The 19,846-nt window shown below is 36.7% G+C and overlaps 1 protein-coding gene across 4 annotated transcripts in view; it reads right to left on the bottom strand.

Moving 5' to 3' along the window:
- The window catches only part of CD44 (CD44 molecule (Indian blood group)), an 85,554-nt gene that overhangs the window by 9,330 nt on the left and 56,378 nt on the right, over positions 1-19,846 (bottom strand). Inside the window, exons 6-16 of one of the 4 annotated variants that reach the window (XM_051967536.1) lie at positions 19,094-19,216; positions 17,604-17,714; positions 16,629-16,754; positions 14,418-14,537; positions 12,224-12,343; positions 11,012-11,194; positions 8,644-8,730; positions 7,025-7,120; positions 6,276-6,452; positions 3,197-3,244; positions 292-372 (exon numbers count right to left, since the gene is read on the bottom strand). In XM_051967536.1, coding sequence (XP_051823496.1) covers positions 292-372; positions 3,197-3,244; positions 6,276-6,452; positions 7,025-7,120; positions 8,644-8,730; positions 11,012-11,194; positions 12,224-12,343; positions 14,418-14,537; positions 16,629-16,754; positions 17,604-17,714; positions 19,094-19,216 — 1,272 coding nt within the window. The remainder of the gene's footprint in view (positions 1-291; positions 373-3,196; positions 3,245-6,275; positions 6,453-7,024; positions 7,121-8,643; positions 8,731-11,011; positions 11,195-12,223; positions 12,344-14,417; positions 14,538-16,628; positions 16,755-17,603; positions 17,715-19,093; positions 19,217-19,846) is intronic. The other 3 variants (XM_051967535.1, XM_051967533.1, XM_051967534.1) reach the window with 3 other exon arrangements.

Here is a 19,846-nt window from a genome sequence, read left to right as displayed (position 1 = left end):
AAGTCAATCTAGGCTCACTAGTAAAAGGAAAAAGTGTTTTCATCTTTCTGTACCTTGCACTTAAGAGACTATATGACTTATAGTATCCATAGTTTCAGGGAGAGGAATTAAGCTATCCAGCTATAATGAAATCTACTCTATCTTCTCCCACAGAATTGAAAGACAATAAGAATAAACCTTGGTGACCAATCTTATACAATCCTTTTCGACTGTTCTTTCTGTGATTCATCAGGATTGAGAGCTTTTGTGAAAATGCATAAGGGGATCTGCCTCTGCTAAATTGAAACATACCTGGAATTTTGGGGTGTCTTTTAGGGTTGGGAGTTTGTTCAGAGAGGCCTTGGTTGCCTTCGTGGGATGGCGTTGCATGATCTAGAAAAGAAAACAAAGCATTTTACCTTGGCACCCATTAAAAACTGTTATTGAGGAATATTTCCTTCACCGTGAGCTCATCCTGAGCCATACAGGAAAGAGCTAACCTTTTACTATTTTAGAGAGATCACAATAAAAATGTTGATAGATTTATGCTACATCATTTGAGGTAATATTTCTGCCAAAAAAAAAAAATAACTCTTAGCTTTGCTCTCAATTTGACCATTGCTGGGCTTTTTGCGATAGCATTCCCTCTTCCTAACGAAACATGAAAACTCGATTACATCCAGAATCAGTTCTGGATTACAGTGTTACCTTTGACTACTATTCCCCTCCAATCCCCCAGACTCCAACCTTGCTGTTCCAGTCTATCCAATGAGCAAATGTAGTCCTAGCATGTCAGAGCTAGAAAAGACCGTAGATGTCAGCTAATTTAGGGAGAATAATAGCATCTGTCTTCCTTGGGATGTAGTGAAGACTAAATGAGTAAATATATGAAATGCTTTCCAAATGTTAAGGAATTATGTTATATAAATATTATACATGCTGATGGTTTCACCACTGCTCTGCTAAAGCCTCTGGATCTTGCCATCTTCCCTGTAACTATCCCTGTTTAAGCATTGAACTGGTCCAGTTGAAAATGAGCATGGACCCTCCCTTTCTAGGGCTTTCCCCCCAATTTAGATTTTTGAGAACAGTGAATTTCTTCATTCTCTCTATGTCCCCAAGCCTTAGGATAGTGCTTGGCACTAGTGAATGTTTTCTCATTCTATTAGGTTTTTTTTTATTAGTTTTTACATTTATTAGTAAACACTTAGATTTGCCTTAGTACTTGGAAGCAATTAGAGGGTACCACAAGGCATAGAGTACTAAGGATGGAATCAGGAAGAGCTGAGTTCAAATCTAGCCTCAGAAACTAGCTGTGTGACTTAGGCAAATCACTACACCTCTATATACCTTAGTTCCCTCACCTGGAAAATTAGGCTAATAATAGTGTTTACTTCTCTAGGTTATTGTGAGGATCAAATGTGATAATTTTAAGTGTTTAGGTGATCCCTGGCATATAGTAGGTACTTAATAAATGCTTGTTTCATTTCCTTCTTTCCTCCTTCAGAAGGGAAACTAAGCCAAAAATATAATAAATATAGTTTTTAAACTGTTAAAAATAGTGATGTCATTTTGATCTTAGATGAAGAGCAACAACTAATTCCATAAAATAGTGGCCAGTTGTTCTTGAATGCAAGTCTTCATCTATCCTGTTCCCAGAAATTTGTGGACACCACCCCAAACCATGGCATAGAATATATTTCCTTCTAGGTTCCACATTTCCTTCCATCAAGACTCGGGTTAGTACCTCCTCCATGAAATCTTCTATGGTCAGCCAATCAACCATTTGATCAAAGTAGAAAACTATAGTATCAACATAGGATTCAGTAATTTTCTGAAGAGACACCCAAAAAAATCCACTCAATTCCTATTATCTTAGATCTGGAACTCAGGGCATTTTCAGGAACTAATTCTTCTTATTTTTCAGGTTAGAAAACTAAGACCCAAGGAGGTAGGTTACACATATGGCAAGTGTCAGAGATAGAACTTGATTCCCAAAGCCCTCAATAGGCTTTACATTATAGTATGCCTCATCCCTCTGAGATGGAAACGGAATTTCTTCCATCTCTACGGTTAGACAACTTTGTCTATTGGACAGAAATCTAAATCAGCCAGCCAGAGTTACGTTTACTCCCACTCTAGAATGCAGTTTTCCACATCATTTGCAGGTTTTCACCTGTTGGGTGTCCTAGAATGCTTGAAAAACCCATTGGCTCTTCTTGAAGTCTCTCTGACTCCGGTTAGTCTTTGATATTTGAATGGGAGGAGGAAATTAATGGGGCCTACTCTCCCTATTTTGTTTTTCAAAACAATTGCCTAGGCAGGGAAAGATCTCAGGGTGTGTATTCAGTGGAGAACTCGGCTACTGAACAATGGATGTTGCTTAGAGAGAAAGGAACAGACCTGAAGAAGAGCAAACTCCCACCAAGCTGACTTTCACTTGAGGCAAGAATAGAGATAAGGGAGGAGATAAAACAATAGTTGCTTCATAATCAGGAAGCCAACTGAATCAAGTTATGGGAGACCAGCTGGGAAAGCAGGTTTCTAATCAGGGGCCTTTGACTCTGAAATTTGGAAGATAACAATCTCTAGGAGAAGAGAGGATACTATAATAGAGATAACTGTCTTCATTCAACTCTGAGAAAAACATGTCAGAGAGGGTTATAGGTTTGGAGCTAGAAGAAATCTTAAAAGTCATCTATGTATGTATAAATATATCCACGCTTAGCTGTAGTCTGCTTGGGGGAAGTGGAATGTGGGATGAAAGGGAGAAAAAGAATAAAGTAAAAAGTACACAGCAGAGAACAAATGAAAACCTACAAGGAAGCAAATCTCTTCTGTTATTATATATACTTTCTTGAAATGGAAATCTATTGTTGCATATTTAATTTTAAATATATATATATATGCATATATATGTGTGTGTGTATGTATATATGTATATGTATATGTGTGTATATATATATATGTCATCTAGTACAGCTACCTAATTTTACAGCTCAGGAAACCAAGGTGTGGAGATTTTCAGATTCTTCCCTAATATCATGCAAATAGCAAGAAATACAATCAATACTTAAACCCAGCTCCTTTAATTCCAAAACTTTTCCACTATCACCGGGACCATGCTTTGTAAGCCCTTGAGCCCTCGTGAAAAATATGAGTTATTGCTATTTGTTGTTACTATTGTTAGGAAATGATGGAGGTGGTAGAAACTCACCTGTAACAGCCGGCCTGTGGGGTTCATTAGCATGGGAGTCATCACGATCTGTCAAAATCAATAAATAATGATTTAGTCATTTGTACTTAGACCACCCACTGAATCTTCCTTATTGTGGACTTCTAGGCTCACTGGAAAGAGAAAAAAGGACCCAAAAATAATGATTAGTCACCGTCATTCATCCCTCATCTTCCAGTCCATCAGGCTAGTGGGTTTACATTTTATGAAACCAAAATTTAGAAAGATTAGACAATACATCAAGAGAAAAGTATCCTTAATGGAAACTCAACTGCCGCTTCCCATTTCTAAGTCAAACAAATTTGTCCCCAAACCATCAAAGTTTATGTGACTCAATTTGAGAAGATGGGAATAATGAAAGACCTGGTCTCTATTGGAAATTACCTTGGAAAGAATTCGTTAGAAAAACCAATAGTGTACACTAGCATGACCATCTTGAAGTTTGGAAAGCAAGCACTTTCATCAAAGCAAGGGGAAAATCTAGGAAGATGAGTGCTCATAGAGCTAAGCCTAGAGTTTAAGCCCAAGTTTAATATTTAGTGAACTGAACTGAAGGAGTTTTGTTATCACAATTGATTGAAAACCATTTTAGGAAACATAAAGGTCAGGATCAAAATTTTGTCTCATCAGTTCTCTAGAATCAATACTTTAAGAATCAACATAATAGAGAAATCTGAAAGCACTCTACCAACTATAACTCTGAGACACAGATTGGCTCATGGATTGCAAGAATCAGAATCTTTGGTCTTAAGTATTTTTGGAATATTAGTAACAACCCCATTGTCTATATTTCCCAATATCATATTAGAAATATTATTTAAACATGGAGTGAGAATTCGCAGAGAACAGCTATATGCTGTGTTATTGCAAATTCCTTGAAGGCAGGTATTCCCCCCCCCCATTTTTCTTAGTTTTATGATGTTTTTAATATAATAAATCATCAATAAGCATTTATTTAATCCCTGCCCTTTGACAAAAAAAAAGATATTCTGCACTGGGAATTTACAATAGTAATGAAATCATAAGTCTATTTTTCTTAAAAGTTCAGGTGCTATAATAGATGCTAAGGTTATTAAAACGAAAATGAATTGTTCCCAAATAATTAAAATCTTCTTGAATTGGTAAGGACAAATGGTTTCATAAAATGATTATTGATTTCTGTTCTGGCACAGTGCCTGGCACATAGTAGGTACTTAATAAGTCCCTGTTGACTGATGGATTGATTTTATCCTTTTGAAGAAGACCAAGTTTCCATTGGCACCAAATTGTCACAAAGAACATCATCACTATAGTTGTTCACATCCATATAGCATTGGTCAAATCTATGAAAAAGTTAAAATTCACAGAAATGTAGCCATTGACAGCAGCTTCCCCTTTTCTTCCCCTCCAAAAAAAGCTTTTATATTGTAAAAAAGAACAAACTACTGGAAGAGATCAGTTTTACATGAGAGTGATTTTGAGCACCACAGGATCCCGGATTCAAAGCTTTGTTAACAATTCTTTTATATAGACTATGGAAAGTCTGCTCTTACTACTCTAGAATAAATGTGATTGGGTGATAATCAGAATTTGTGAACATCAAGTTTATGTATAAGCATAAGGTAACAATCATGCAGTATTGGTTGTGCATTTATAATGATTTAAATGATCATTTTAAAATGTAAACTAAGATATAAATTGCCAAATGATCACACCCTCCATCCCCAAAATAAGAAAGACCCAACTCTCTGGCTGGCTATAGAGAACATCAATTAAATAATTCCATATGCACTTGGAGCATATCTCCAGGTGAATTCCCAAAAATTACAAGCAGTAGCAAAAGGTCACAATAATATATATTAATATCAAACAGTATCAAGCAAGAGGCTAAAGATGAATCTTGACTTGATTTGGCAGGTCATCTTGTCCTGGGTACAGCCTCTTAACTTATGAGTTGGTCAGTTAAACATATTTTGAGCACCTATACTGTTTTAGTCAAAGTACAAGTTTCCAGAAACAAAGTCAGAAGTGCCCTAACCGAGACAAAATGTTTCAATGGTTGAGAGATTAAAAGATTTGGGAAGGACAATTTCACCTAATATTAAGAGGGGATGACTCAGTTCTTATAATTAATTTCTAAAATCTTTCACATTTTCATCCTCCTTTTCTACCATGTTAGTTTCTCAATGAGAACTGAGAGGTAAGACAGGAAAGGAAGTAGAAAGCAGTAGTCTTGAAAATCAGCTGATGCTGGATTGCTTTACAAAGTTTGAACAAAAAATGCCTTTAAAAAAAAAAAACATCGAGGAGATTGAGATGAAGCTCTTTGATAATTAAGACAAATGCAGAGAGAAGCTTTCAGAAATGCTCGTGAGTTCTACCATCACCAAAAAAGATTAGCCCAACACCAAAAAAATACTAGTGATCTAATTGCCACAACCAACAAAGGGAAGATTCTTGTAGGCAGAAGAACCATGGTTACATGCAGAGTGTAGTCAGAAAGCACCATGAGAGAATGAGGAGTTTGGATCCCAGAAAGACAAGACAATGGCTGTCATCAGGTGAAGAAAGTAGATCTTATATAGACAACCAACTGAGGATCAACTTCATCATGCATTTCCACACAGCTTTCAAAAGAATCCCACCTCAAAGACCACAGTGTGAAGTAAGTGGCTTGAGGGTTATTATTTTATTTTTGCAGAAGAAGAAAGTGAAACTTGAGTGAAGTTAACACATTCAACTGTGGCACCTCTAACAAACAGCAAAAGTAAAGATTTTGAAATGCCTCAGTTCAAATCTAAGATGATATAGAAGGTATCAAAAGTGTTTCTCGGACCATACAAAGCTTAATCAAGTCTAAAGTAACAGAATATTGTTCCTAATCATTATAAACAGGATCCTTAGATCTATATGTATATGTGTATACACAACTGTATTTCAATATAATTGGTTTCTTTTGTAATTGTGTTTTTTATGCATTGTTCTAAGAACTTGATCAATCTCCCAGGTGAGTCAGTGACGCAGATAAGGTTAAGAGCATTCCTAAAGAAAAAGCAATTGAGTAAGAAACAACCTTAATTACCTGAAGGATTCTGTGCATTATCAGGAATAAAACCTCCAAAAACAGTAGGGTTAGTTGGCAACCCAGTAGTCATAGGGGTCATTGAGAAGTGGGCTGAGTTCTCATTTGTTACTGAGTTAAAAGAATCTTCGCCAGGAGTGGTTGAGTCTTCAGGAAAGCTTTCATCATCTGCATCTACTGCAAGGTGGAATCAATTGTAACCTCGGCATTTGCAAGACTACTACCCCATGCACAGAATTCATGAGTTCTGATATCAAACTTTTTTTAAGTCATTGGCAAGGGAACAAAGGGAAAGAGAACAAATAGATTTCTGGGATCAGCTAAGTAAACATAGTCAGGATCATCATAGGTTTATCAAGCCAGGAAGAGAATTAGCTGCATCTTTGTGCATGTATTATTCAAGAATCATTTAATTTGCTGGAGCTTTGACCCATGAACCAGATAAAGCAGCACACCTATCATTATCTATGGCCAAAATTATATCATTGACATGAGCGTTTAAGGGGGTAAAATCAAATTTTGTATTTGAAAGATACATTTTATTAAGGAGTTGATAAGCAGAAAAAGCAGAAAACAATCACCAGAAGCACCTCCATGACTAGAGATCACCAGCTCCCATAGCAATATGGTCGCCAATTGATTATGCTGGTTCCTCCACCACAGACACTACACATGCTTTCCATTGACCCAAAGCTAAAGCCAATACAACGAATCTACCGAGGGAAGCCATTAGAAGTTGTCATCCTTACTGAGAGATGTTGGAGAAGGATCTGTAGGATGCGTGTGATCATCTTCTAGACCTGTATGTGGTCTGGAGGTGCTCTGAGGGTGGTGATTCTGTTCTGCTAGGATAAGGGATGAATTCAGAATCAATTGGAAACTTTGGTACAATTCTTCTCTTACAAGTTAGTGGGAAATCCAAACACAAGTGGACCACAGGTGAGTAAGAAAGTAGTTGAGCAAAACTAGAAAACAAAGGATTCCTCTCCACTGGCTAAGGATAAAATTCATTAAAACTCTCATTTCCCCACCAAGGTGACCTGAGCTTGAGATGAGCTGTGACCCCCCCGACCTTAACCCCATTTCATCTGCTCTGAATTGGCCTTGACCCTGATCACAGAAAACACATGAGAAAACCAACCACCAAGGAAAACAGGAAAGGAACCCATGGCATTGTGAAACAGTTACTGCCGACAATGAAGGTCTTGCTGCTACTCAGGAAGCATGACTGTAACGGACACAAACGCCACCATAACAGTCATAGATGCTGAATAACCACAAGAGAGGAAGAGGACCAGCAAGAATAACCAGCTTATGTGAGCTTCAGGTGGATTTAATTCAGAGAAACACGTGGTTCAGAACCCTCCTTCCCCTACCACCAACCCCATTCCACCAAGCAGTTGCCAGTTGATTCTCAGATCTTATCTCTGAATGTGGACTGCCTAGGTTAGTGCACATTCTTTCCTTAAATAATCATAATGGACTTATCTGTGAAAAGGTAGTAAGTTCCTTTCCCCCCCAACCTTCAATAGAATTTAAGCTCCTTAAGAAAGGAAGGGAAGGGAAGGTGTTTTTCCTTTGTCCGTTGTCCTTATATTCACTGTACTTAGCTTGTCTGGCTTCCTGCCAGTCTCAGTTCAAATCCTACTTTCTATAAGAGGACTTTCCCATTCCCTCTAGCTATCAACACCTTTAGGGGATTGCCTCTCATTTATTTTGTGTACATCCTTATACTTACTTATTTTCATGTTTGTTTACTTTCCTTAGATTTTATTTATCTCTATTACATTGACTTTTAGGCCCCAAATAATACTTGATAATTTTCTTCTTATGATCACTGGGTTGATTTTTATAATCCCCATGATTATGTACCAACTTCTTCTAGATTAAAATTACCTGCTCCCCTTTCCTCCAAAAAAGCCTCAATACCTGTCTCTTCTTCATAATACCAAGAATTCTCAACATAGATGAATTCAGAAGTATGGACCCAAAAGAAAATGGGGAAAACCAAGGGAAAATATTTGAAAACCATTCTTATAGTTGAGTCTGGTTTCTTTATAGAGAAGCCATTCCTTAGAGAATTAAGGCATGCATTGACATTATTCATATGAAGTCATTGATTCTAGAGCATACAGAATGATAGAAAAACCATGAGGGGATTGAACCTAATCCACCAGAAGCCAAGTAGACAGCTGAAGCACCCACCGAATTCAGGTCAACAACATGCAAAACGGAATCCCTGCCCCAGAAGTAAGGTTACTTGTTCTGTTCCTCCACCAAGATCCAACACCAAGCATAGTCTAAACAAGAACTAAAGCAGGAAGATTGACTGCTGGGGGGAAAGGGAATTGAAAGCTGTTATCCTTACGGGTGACCATTGTAGGGTAATCTGTGAAATCATTGTCTTCTGTCCATCCTTCCTGTGGATCTGCAGTTGAGTGGTGAGGTGCTGTATCTGGAGAGGTTAATTAAGCATTAATAATCTATTTCCTGAACATTTCTTTCCAAACCTTTTGTGCCTCAGATTTATTTTTGTTTTTCTATATAAATATATTAATGCATCCCTTTATACGGCATTTTTTCTGACTGTTCTAAGCGAGTGCATAAAAGGTACTCAGCAGCTTATGAAAGAACTAGGACCTTATAAATGATCATAGACACCCCAGGGGAATGAGATTCACGAAGACTCAAAAACATTGAGAACCTGTGGCAAAATCTACAGTAACTGAGAGAACAGGGCAATATATTTCATATGGAAAGCATAGAATGAGTCTTGAAGGGAGCAAGATCAATCCACAAATGCCATCACCACCCACGTTGGCTGCATGAAGATCATTTTAAGAAACTGAGAACTGAAGAGGAGGGCATGATAAATAATCTAAAAACCTATCCTGTGAAGGTGAATTGGATCTGCTTATGAAAAAAGACAAAAGTAGGAGACATATAGAAGTAATAAGAAGATGGATTTCAGGTTGCTACAAGGGAATGTCTTCAGATGGAAACCTGAAAAAGCACTTGTTGGGGATATTAAAAAGAGGCCATAGGATCATTGGATCATCATATTATAGTTGAAAGGGACTTTAGAGGTCATATGGTTCCACCTCCTCATTTTACTGATGAAGAAGATGAAAGTCAGAGAAGTTAAATACTTGAATCTCATGGATCTCATGGAAAATGTCATTAGATCTCTTTGTTCTTTGTGTCCTGGCTAATTGTGAGATTCTTTGACTCACAACTCAACTAAGTTATACAATTACCACTTCTTCTGAATTTAGAAGTTAGTCATTTACAAATTGATTTAAATATGATCATGGAGGTTGCCTACTATCTTCTGCATTAAAGTAATTTACATAAAACTTAAGGGAGAAACTCAAGATCTCCCCCATAGACCATAAATGTAGCTTCAAGCAAGAGCTCAATTAATCCCAATTCAACAACCAAAAATCAAGAAAGGAAGTTCTACCAAAGAGAAGCCTAGGTTTTTATCAGAGACTAGAGTCTAAACAAGTTACTCTCTTGGAGAATTTAGAACTATAAGGAACTTTAGAGGTATTTAATTCAACCCATGGGAAATTATATAATAGCTAAAAGAAAATTATTCCTATTTTTGTGGTGTGCAGGTATGTTTCACCTTTTAATTGTTATTATTTATGGTATTAATACAGGGGTCCTCAAACTTTTTAAATAGGGGGCCAGTTCACTGTCCCTCAGACTGTTGGAGGGTTGGACTAGAGTAAAAACAAAAACTTTGTTTTGTGGGCCTTTAAATAAAGAAACTTCAGGGCCTGGGGTGAGGGGGATAAATGTCCTCAGGTGCTGCATCTGGCCCGCGGGCCGTAGTTTGAGGACCCCTTTTTAGCATTTCTAGAAAAGTTTTCAAAATATTTTGGGAATTTATAAATAAAATTTTATTTTATCCCTCACAATGACACTGGGAGGTAGGTGCTATTATTATCCCCATTTTGCAGATAAATAACAGGCAGACATCTTAAATGACTTGCCCAAGTTTCATAGCTAGCAGTTGAGGAATTGGAGTCTTTCTGACTCTATGCATAGTAGCTGACATCTTGATAGAGAAATCTGACAGGGAAGGGAGTGCAAATAGATAAAAGTCAAAGGAAGGAATTTTTTTTAAGACTGGAGAGACTTGAGCATATCAGTCAGAAAATGGGAAGAAACTAGTGGAAAGGCTATGGCTGAAGATTCATGGGATAAAGGGAATGGATTTGCAGCAACAAGATCCCTAAAGAGGTGAGAAGAGCTGGGATAAAAAATACAGATATAGAAACTATTCTTAGAATTGAGTATAAATTATTTCTTCTGGAGATGGGCAGAAAAGGTAGCAATGCTGAGAAGTGTTGAGAAATGAAGAATTGTTGGAGGAACCCCATCAGATGTCATCAAGTCTTCTTAATGAAGAGGAAATTGTTATTTGCTCTAAGAGTTGGGAGCTGGGGTTTGATGATAGAAAAGATTTAGAATCTACCATTACTCATTACTAGGATACATCTTATCTTAGAATCTATGTCAATATATTCCAGGTTCTGTGTATATATATTCTGTATATGTTTGTGTATGTATGTGTATTCTGTATGCACATATATATGTATTGACATACATATGTGTCTTCAAAAATAATGATTTCCTCCTTAGTATTGGGGTTGCATTGCTCTTGGAACATGCTTGCTGCAAACTGATCATTTTCATTCCCATATTGCTGGTAATGGCCTAATTACCTGTTTGGAATTTTTCATTTTCAGAATCAAAACCTCCTGGAAAGATAACTTCAGTAACTCCAGATGTCACAGTACTCAGAGGGGTAGAAGGTGAAATGGGGGGCAGTTCCTCATTTAAGTCTGAGAAAAAAGAGGTACCATCTCCCATTGGGTCATGGGTAGATGCTTCAGTATGTTTTCCATCTGTCATAAGATGAGAAGTAATTGTGATTACAAAAGTAGGAAAGAGCATCATCATTATCTTATGTTTGTGTAAAAAAAAGTCTATTCTTGTGCATTGCATTTACATTGTCTGCTAGATGCAAGATAGAAATGTATTAAAGAAAATTAGAGTCATATGAAGTGCCCAAATCAGAGCTTTTAGCCTTCTGAAATATCAACGTGATTCCCTTGCTAAAAATGAAAGGCAGAGCAATAACAAGGGTTGGGAGACCTGCAGCTTTGCCCCACAGACCTGACCCTAGGCTGAAAAAGGAGTGCATGCAGTCTTTCAGCATTGTAGAGCTGGAGAATTTAGCAATTATTGAGTAATAATAATTAGTTAAAATAGTAATCTACAAGACATCAAGCTGAGCTGTTCCTCTGTCCCCATGAGTTCATTCAAGCTTGGCACTCAGGGGTCTCTGATCCCCTTTCCAGGACTGGGTTTCCTCTCTTTGTACCTCTTGCCTAAGGCACATTTTGTATACTAGTCCTAGCCTCAATTCAATTTATAGTTTTGAATACCAAGATGAGAAATTCTCCTATTGAAGCTCCCTTCTGAATCCTTAATAATTACTAACTGAAATCTGATGTTTTAGTACAATTTATCAAGCCCATTTCTCATTTCCTTATCCCTAATATGTGTGTGTGCAAGCAATAAGATGTGCCTCCATTTACTTATCTGTGTCTAAGACATGTAAACTTAAAAAAAAATTAAGTTAGAAACTTTTCCCTTTAATTCCTGGTTATAGAGTCCATAGTTATTCTAGGATTAACTCCTCTTATTTTTTCTTCCAGAAAGGTGACTCTCCTTCAGTCCCTTAATTCATGGTTCCCCTCTTCCAATGCTGAAATTAGAATCTGAAAACAATTCTTGCCAACTTAAAAAGGCGATTAACATTTAAAAAACCTTAAAAGAAATGATGACTACCGACCAGTACACAAATAGAAGTAGTGAGACCATATAGTGTCTTTGAGTATGCTACAAAAAATATTCTTGGGAGTCATTACCCATGTTCCTTCCTGTTGGATTGTAGTGTTCCATTGGATGGGAAATTGGATCAAGGTAGCCTATCCAGGAATCATCTTGCCTCTGGAATGTTGTTTGCTGCCTGGAATATGTGTCCTGAGCTGCAGATGTTAATAATGATGTGGTTAAACAATAGTTGTTTTTTTTTAAGTTAACAGTCGGTAATGTGTTAAGCATCATATTTTTAGAATTTTCCTTCTGCTGATCATCTATACTTAGTATAGATGGTGGTAAGTTGAGAAGAGATGGCAGATAAGAAAAAGTTTGGATTCCGTTTGATGCCTAATATTTTTTGGGGAGCTCATTCATGCTCATTTTTGTCAGCAGTTTGTGAATTATTTGCTCTGGAGTTCAAGAAATGGAGCAAAGAATAGACAGCATAGCAGTTAAAAAAATTAAGTTCCAGTATCCTAAAGGGAGAGCCAAAGGAATACATTTGTATTTTGAGATGTTGCAGCATCATCTGGAAGTAGATGTTCTGTGTCTCAGAGAAGGGAGTTGGCAAAGATTTGGAAAGCTTCTTGATGTGATGAGCATGAATGGACATCTGGTCATCCCTGAAGTCTACAGAGCATCTGTTAAAAAGCATTGCTTCTGACATTCATATTGATGGCAGAAGGGACACCCGAGCAAGAAAGACATCCATTTTGTCTTTGTAAAATCCAAGCTACCATGCACTTCCCCAATCCATCAGGCACCAAGGAACACAGAGACTAAAAAGTTATTGGAAACTGTCCTGCCACATCAACTATCTTGAGTACACAGACATCAAGTGTACCATTTTGCCAAGAATGCTATGCATTTAGAAGGCAAAATGCAGGTGAAGAAAAGGAAAGATCAGCTCCTTATTGTAAACCCCGTGAACAAGATGCTCTGCCATGTCACCGATGCAAATGAAGAATTTCTGAATTCTTCACATATCAGGAAACATTAGCATCTTTCTTTTACCCAGGAAGAAGGCTAAGCAAAGTTAAAGAAGCCACCATGAGAACAATGAGATTTTTCTCCCGCTAACCAGTCCAAGAGGATAGAAGAGATATTTCCTCCACCCAAGAAAGATATCCAAGATGAAGTCAAGAAGTTGACAGCAGACATGACCAAAGGGCCAAAAGGCATCAAGGAAACTAATGTGTCTAAAGAAAGGTAACTTTTCCTAATATTTAGGCTCTGTTTCTTTACACAGGACACAGTGCCCTTAACTAATCCTCTTATTTCCCACAGTTTTCCTAGAAGCATATAGAGTCAACAAATATTACGAAAGGATGGGACACAAACCCCTTTTACAAATTTCCATAAATCTCAAAATAAGAAAGAATGAGAGTGAGATGGAGACACACAAGGGCCTGCCCTTGGATAATCTCCCCCACTTTGTACATTGACAAACAAGAATAATATTGGAATTACAGAATACTAGAGATGGAAGACATCTTAGAAAGCATCCAATCCATTCTCTCTTCCATGTTTTTTTCCAGTTAGGAAAACTGAGGATTAGGGAGTTAAAGTAATTTGAAACTAGGACTTCCTTGTTTCTTTCCTTCCTGCACGTCCCTCTTTCCTTTCTTCCTCTCACCCTCTTTATTTATTTTTTCTTCTTTCTCCCTTCCTTCCTCTCATTCTTTCTTTTTTCTCTCTTTTCCTTTCTTCTCTTTCTTCCTCTTTCCTTCATTTACTCTCAATCTATTTCACTCTCTCCTCCCTCTTCCTCTCTCCCTTCCCTTCTTTTCTTTCTTTCTTTTGAGAGAAAGAGGAGGAGATTTGCGTTTTTAAAAAATTATGGAGTATTTCTAGTATGGAAACTCCTTTGTTGACATAGATTAGCAACTCTTTGGCACTGTTTTAGAGCATTTCCCAAGGTACAAAAACAAAAACTTGCCCATTGTCACACAACCAATACATGGCATTTGTGATTCAAATCCAAAGCATTGATCCTCTAACCACTAAACTCCATTGTATTTCAGTAAAACTCAAGGGGCTTTTTGCCATATGACTTACTGCTATTCACATGTGACAGTTATTTGAAGCTGTAGCCTGAGTACTGTCATCATTCATATAAAGTAATCCTGATATCTTATGGCACTTCTTTAGAGACTGGCCTTTGATCAGTGTCCTTAGTGCTTTATCAATAAAGGAAGTTTCTAATCAAGATGACTTCCTAAAGGATCCATGATCCATTACCCGTTGTCTCTGTTGTTGTCTCAGCATCTTCTTCTGGTGGCTTCGGATGCCACCAAAACCATCCCCTTTCTTGCTCATCAGTTGTTGTTTCTTGGGTTGTACTGCTAGGTGTGTCCAAGGCTGTGAGAATGATTGTTGAATCAACGGTAAAAGCATTATCAGCTGATAGCCCCCCACCATATACCATGAAAGTACTTTTCTTTATGTCACCAGAGTTGTACCAAGGACAGATGCTAGAGAGGGGAGCAAAGAAAAGGAGACAAACATTTTCTAGTTCCCAAGGCTAATGGTTGAACTTCTCATCTTAGCATCTTTCTAATTTTATTTCTTTTCATTATTTCATTTGAAATTTTAGATTTTCCTAAAAAAAACTTTGTTGGAATTTTGACCAAAGAAATGGTAACAACAGTAAATTGTCACATGAACAGAGAAATTAAAAAGGAAAGAAGCCATTTTTGGTATGTTCACATCTCTGTAGTTGTGACCATCCAGAAGGAATATCAATGGTCAAAAGAAAATCAGAGACAGAGAATGGAGGAGTTGGAAAGAGTTAGAAATTATCTAATCCAACCTTGTCAGTTTCAAAAAACAAAAATGGATTATCTAAAGTCAGACAGTGAGTTAATGGCAGCCCAGGAAGAGAACCCCTGTCTCCTTTCCACCTCACCTGGTCCTCTTTTCATTACACTTGTGAGTTCTTATACAGATCCGAAACTACTATTTGTTCAGTGAATGCCCTATGTGCCATACATGCATTGGATGCAATTCTCTATTTGACATGCTTATTTGATAAGGCTCACCCCAATATTTCCATCAAAGAATAGTAATTCATATTACATAATAGCACTTTCCAGATAATTTCTGCAATAAGTGCTAGCCTTCTCAATCAGGATGAATTTCCAGATTGATTCCAACTTATATATACCCTTTTCACATCTTTAACCAAATCTGCCACAATGATAACTGGAGAAATTGTGGCATTTGATTGGATGAAAACTGAATTATCTTCCCTTTTTTTGGTATTAATTTTCACCTCACATTTTTTATATATTTTTCCCATGATTTTTAAGACTCACTCAAAGGGAAAACAGCATAGAACTCGATCTGGATGTCTTCTCTGTCTCCCCTACTTAGAGCATCTCAGTACATGGGTTGAATCTCCCTAAAAAATGACTATGATATCAACACGCTGAGGATGTTCACTAAGAAAAATCTATAACTGTTACCCAGTGCCTCAGTTGTTGCAAGAGCTTCTTCTTTTGATGACTGAGGATTTCTCTCAGGAAACCTATGTCCAGACTAGCTTTGCTTTAAGATAGTTGTTTTTGAATTGTACTACTAAAGAGATCTAAAGCTACTAGAATCATAACTAAATAAATTGTGAGAATATTACTATCTAATACTCTCATCAATAACAGAGAATAAAACATCTTTTATTTTATGGGGTGTTTTGGTTTGTTTTTGTTTTTACTCCACAAAGGCCAGTTAGTTTCACTAAGCACAATATATATATAGATGGTAGCAATAGAAGATGACATTAAAAACACATCTTATTTTCTAAAATCCTAATATTTCAGAAACATGCCAAAAATTATCTAATCATGCATTTTAGAAGTCAGGATATGATGTTTTAAGGGAAGATACACAAGGCATTTGAACCAAAGAAGAAAAAGCAGGTCACTTTTGGGGTTGACAAATGTTATAAGAAAGAATAAAGCAGTTGAATGGAAAAAAAAAAGGATAAAATTTGGGCAACTTCCTCAAACCATCTAGTGCACCATTTTTCATACAATGGAAAGAAGGAAACAAAAGATGGAAACACAAGCTTTTGTTGGAAACAAGGATGGCAAAAGAAAGAGATATTCATCCAGCTTTCTTTCCAAAGATGTAGTAACAGCATTATTTGTTCAAAACTAAGAAAGACTTTGAAGATAATAATTCCATTAAAAAATTTAAATAGAATTCCACATCTAGACCACCATCTTGGATATTTTGGACATTTTTGCAACCCAATAAGATGACACTTTAGAAAATTCTAATAATAAAGTCTTTAATCAATACCATTCATTCCCAATCTAAATTAGTGTATGGAAGGAAATTATTTGGTGGACTTCTCCAAAATTTCCTTCTGTACATATCCAGTTATGTTGATTGGTGATCTTTCTACCAGTTCATCTTTAAATCAAAAGTGTTGAAAGTTAGCTTCCTTACTTGTACTTGAAGAATGATGTCCGTCATAATCTTCATGGTTCCCACCATGAATAAGAAGATGATGTGATTCTTGGGTTGAATTTTCACCATGAGCCCTATCATCACGTCTGTCCATGTCCACAACAGCTGATGATTATAGATGATGATTATAAATACATTCTTGGTTGGCCAAATGCTTGATATCATTTTCTTGCAAAATACTGTGCCCTGTTCACCCATTATAATAATTTTCTTAGAGAAGATACTTTGAAGTTTCTTCTTTCAAGAGGAAGTAAATTTATCCCAAATGAATCTATCACAAATGAGTTTCCAGTGACTACTGCCAATATGTCACAGGGGAAATGATGCCTGAATTAGTTCACTAAACTAACTGGAAAATATATTTCAATATCCAGATATCTATGATTCAGCAATATACTCTACCATATACATTTCTCTTCTCCTGGTACATATCAATCTCTTCTGTACTTTAACATAAAGCATTTATTAGTTAACTGAGTCAGAAAAATTAATCACTCTGAGGCCAAACTGGTATTAGCCTCTCCAACCTTGACTAAGTTGTCCTCACATGGGACATATAAATTCACCGTCAAAGCATTTTCAACTTGGTTGGACATTCCAAATCTTTGTCTCCATTGACATAGGCTTTCAGAATTCAGGGTCACATCCATGTCCATAATGAAGCATTGGAGGAAGACTTTAATGAAGATATATAAATATTACTCATTATTAATGGAGTATAGAATAAGCCACTTTAAGTCATTCACTTTTATTGGAAAATCCCATTAAATCTGGGGATAAGAGATTTTATGATTACTCAAATATCTCAATGATTGTTGCAAAGAGAGTTATGAAATTCCCTAAGGTCATTTGACTAAAGATTATCCCAACTTCCTACTCTTTCCTTCAGGTTACATCAGCTGCATTAGCATCTCTGAGTCAAGGACATTTAATTGAATATGTATAAACCATTACCAATCACTTTTGCTGTTGTTTGAGGTTGTTCTTCTGGATTTGGATGACCATGTGCCCAGTGTTGCCAGCCTTGGGTTGTTTCTTGACTTGTAGCACGTGTTGTAGCTAAAGCTGTCATAATGATGGTTGAAGAAATTATGAAAATACTACTTGCTAAGCTTCCACTCCAGATTTAAATTAACTTTTCTCTTTATTTTATACACATGACAAGCCAAAAGATGTATAAACATATACATCTGGTTGGAGTTGGAGAAGAGGAGGAAGAAAAGCAGAGAAGGTCTTTGGTTTGGTTCAGTAGCATTACCAAGGATCTCAGAATCCTTGCCATCTTGTCTCATTGTCTGGGTCTTCAGGACATGAGATCTTCATGGAAAAAGCATCCCAAGTACTCTGGCCAAAGCAGCAATGGCAACAAGAACACCAGAAAAATATCAGCCCTTCACCAAGACTGACTGAAAGAAGCCAAGAATAACCCACAAAATGCCATAACCAAAAAGACCAAGAATCTAGAGCAGTGGCAGGTAGCCTGTATTTCTTTGCTCAGAAGGTTGTACCAATTATGACAAAAATTACAATGGTCACTGGAAATGATCATTTGAATGAATCAAGAATAGCAGTGGCAAGAAATGCCAGGAGCAAGATTTTTCCTACTGATAATGACACAAAAGAAACTCTATCTCCAATAGCTCAAAATTATTTTCTGTTTGCCAAATACACAATCTTCTGACAATATACAAAACACACCAAGATCAAGGCAACCAGAGCCAATGAAAAGAGCAATAGAAAAGGGACGTAAGAAAACCATCACCACACCAGCTCACCGCACAGTTAGATATCCACCAAACACAATACTATTTATCCAAAGAAACATCAGCATTGACATATAAAATATCTACATGAGGGAAAATCGAGATATGATCAGTATCAGTGTATTTTGGAAGAGGGCCACCCACAAATGCTTCACAATCCTTTTTAGTACTAATTTTTTTCAAACTCAATTAATCACTCCAACAAATTAGAAAATGTTATCATCTCTATTTTATATGTTAAAAAAAACTTTGGGACTTTTAACTATTACCAATTAATTTTAAAAAAGATACTTTGAAGATTGTAAACTACATTTATAAGAACTAATTCTTTTTACTCACAATGATATTAAAAATTTGGGGGTGGGGGTGGGGTGATAATCTTACCAAGCTTTTCACATAGGAACCAAAATTAAAGAGAGTTAAGAAATTGTGAAGCATGGAAGTTCTATAAAGGAGGATCCTTTTTTTCCCATTCCCCCCCTCAAAAAAAAAAAAAAAGATTTTGGTTGTTATAAAAATGATACTAATTCTTGCTCTATATATTCACCAACTTATAAGAAGGATTGTGTTGTGAAATCACAGTCCTGGATCATATTCAATCTTTCCCAAGGCCTGGCCCATTGAGTGCCTAGAGTTTTATTGCCAGAAAATGATTCTACTGTAATTGATTATTATTCTTACTGGTACTGATAAAATCTTCATCATCATCAATGCCTGATCCAGAATAACTGGGGAATTTTCCTGTTTCTTCTTCACTTTCCTCATTTGGTTCCAGGTCTGCTGGGGTAGAAGTTGAGTCGATACCTGTTGTGATGACTTGTTGTTATTGACTGAGCAAAAACCTAGGTAACCCCATTTGACAGAAGAGGAAAGTCAGGCACAATTGAGTTAATCAATTGCCTGATATCACAAGAAGAAAGTAGTAAGTCCAGACACATTACCCAAGATATCTAAATTCTGGTCCCCAAATGAATTTAAACAACTCTGTTATTAAGAACAATGTTTTGTAAACTAACCAGACAGCAAAAGGGAAAAATAAGTCATACTACAGATATTCCCAAAAAGTCAAGAAAGAAGATATTATTTCAAACTGGGATTTTTAAATAGATTTCTTGCTGCTTAGGGTAAACAAACACATTTATGTCAATGTGTTGGGGAAATTAATAGAAGAGCTTCATGTGTGCCAAGTCAACTTCAGAAAAGCTATGACTTCAAACACACATCATCAATTCATAGAGTATCATGAACCTACTTGTCTTTAAAGTACACAAAGTAATTGGTAATGCTGCAAACGCTTCCTTTTCTTACAAGTGTTCATTTGGATAAATAGTCACCAAGCAAAGGGATTCAAAGAACCAGGAAATCAATTGATCAACACCATTGTTTATTTCAAATAGGGATGGATGAAAAGAAAGAAAGAGAGGGGGGAAAGGG

Source organism: Antechinus flavipes, chromosome 6 (genome assembly GCF_016432865.1).
Source record: "Antechinus flavipes isolate AdamAnt ecotype Samford, QLD, Australia chromosome 6, AdamAnt_v2, whole genome shotgun sequence".
Classification (NCBI taxonomy): Eukaryota; Metazoa; Chordata; class Mammalia; order Dasyuromorphia; family Dasyuridae; genus Antechinus; species Antechinus flavipes.
This window is presented reverse-complemented; position numbering and strand designations above follow the sequence as displayed.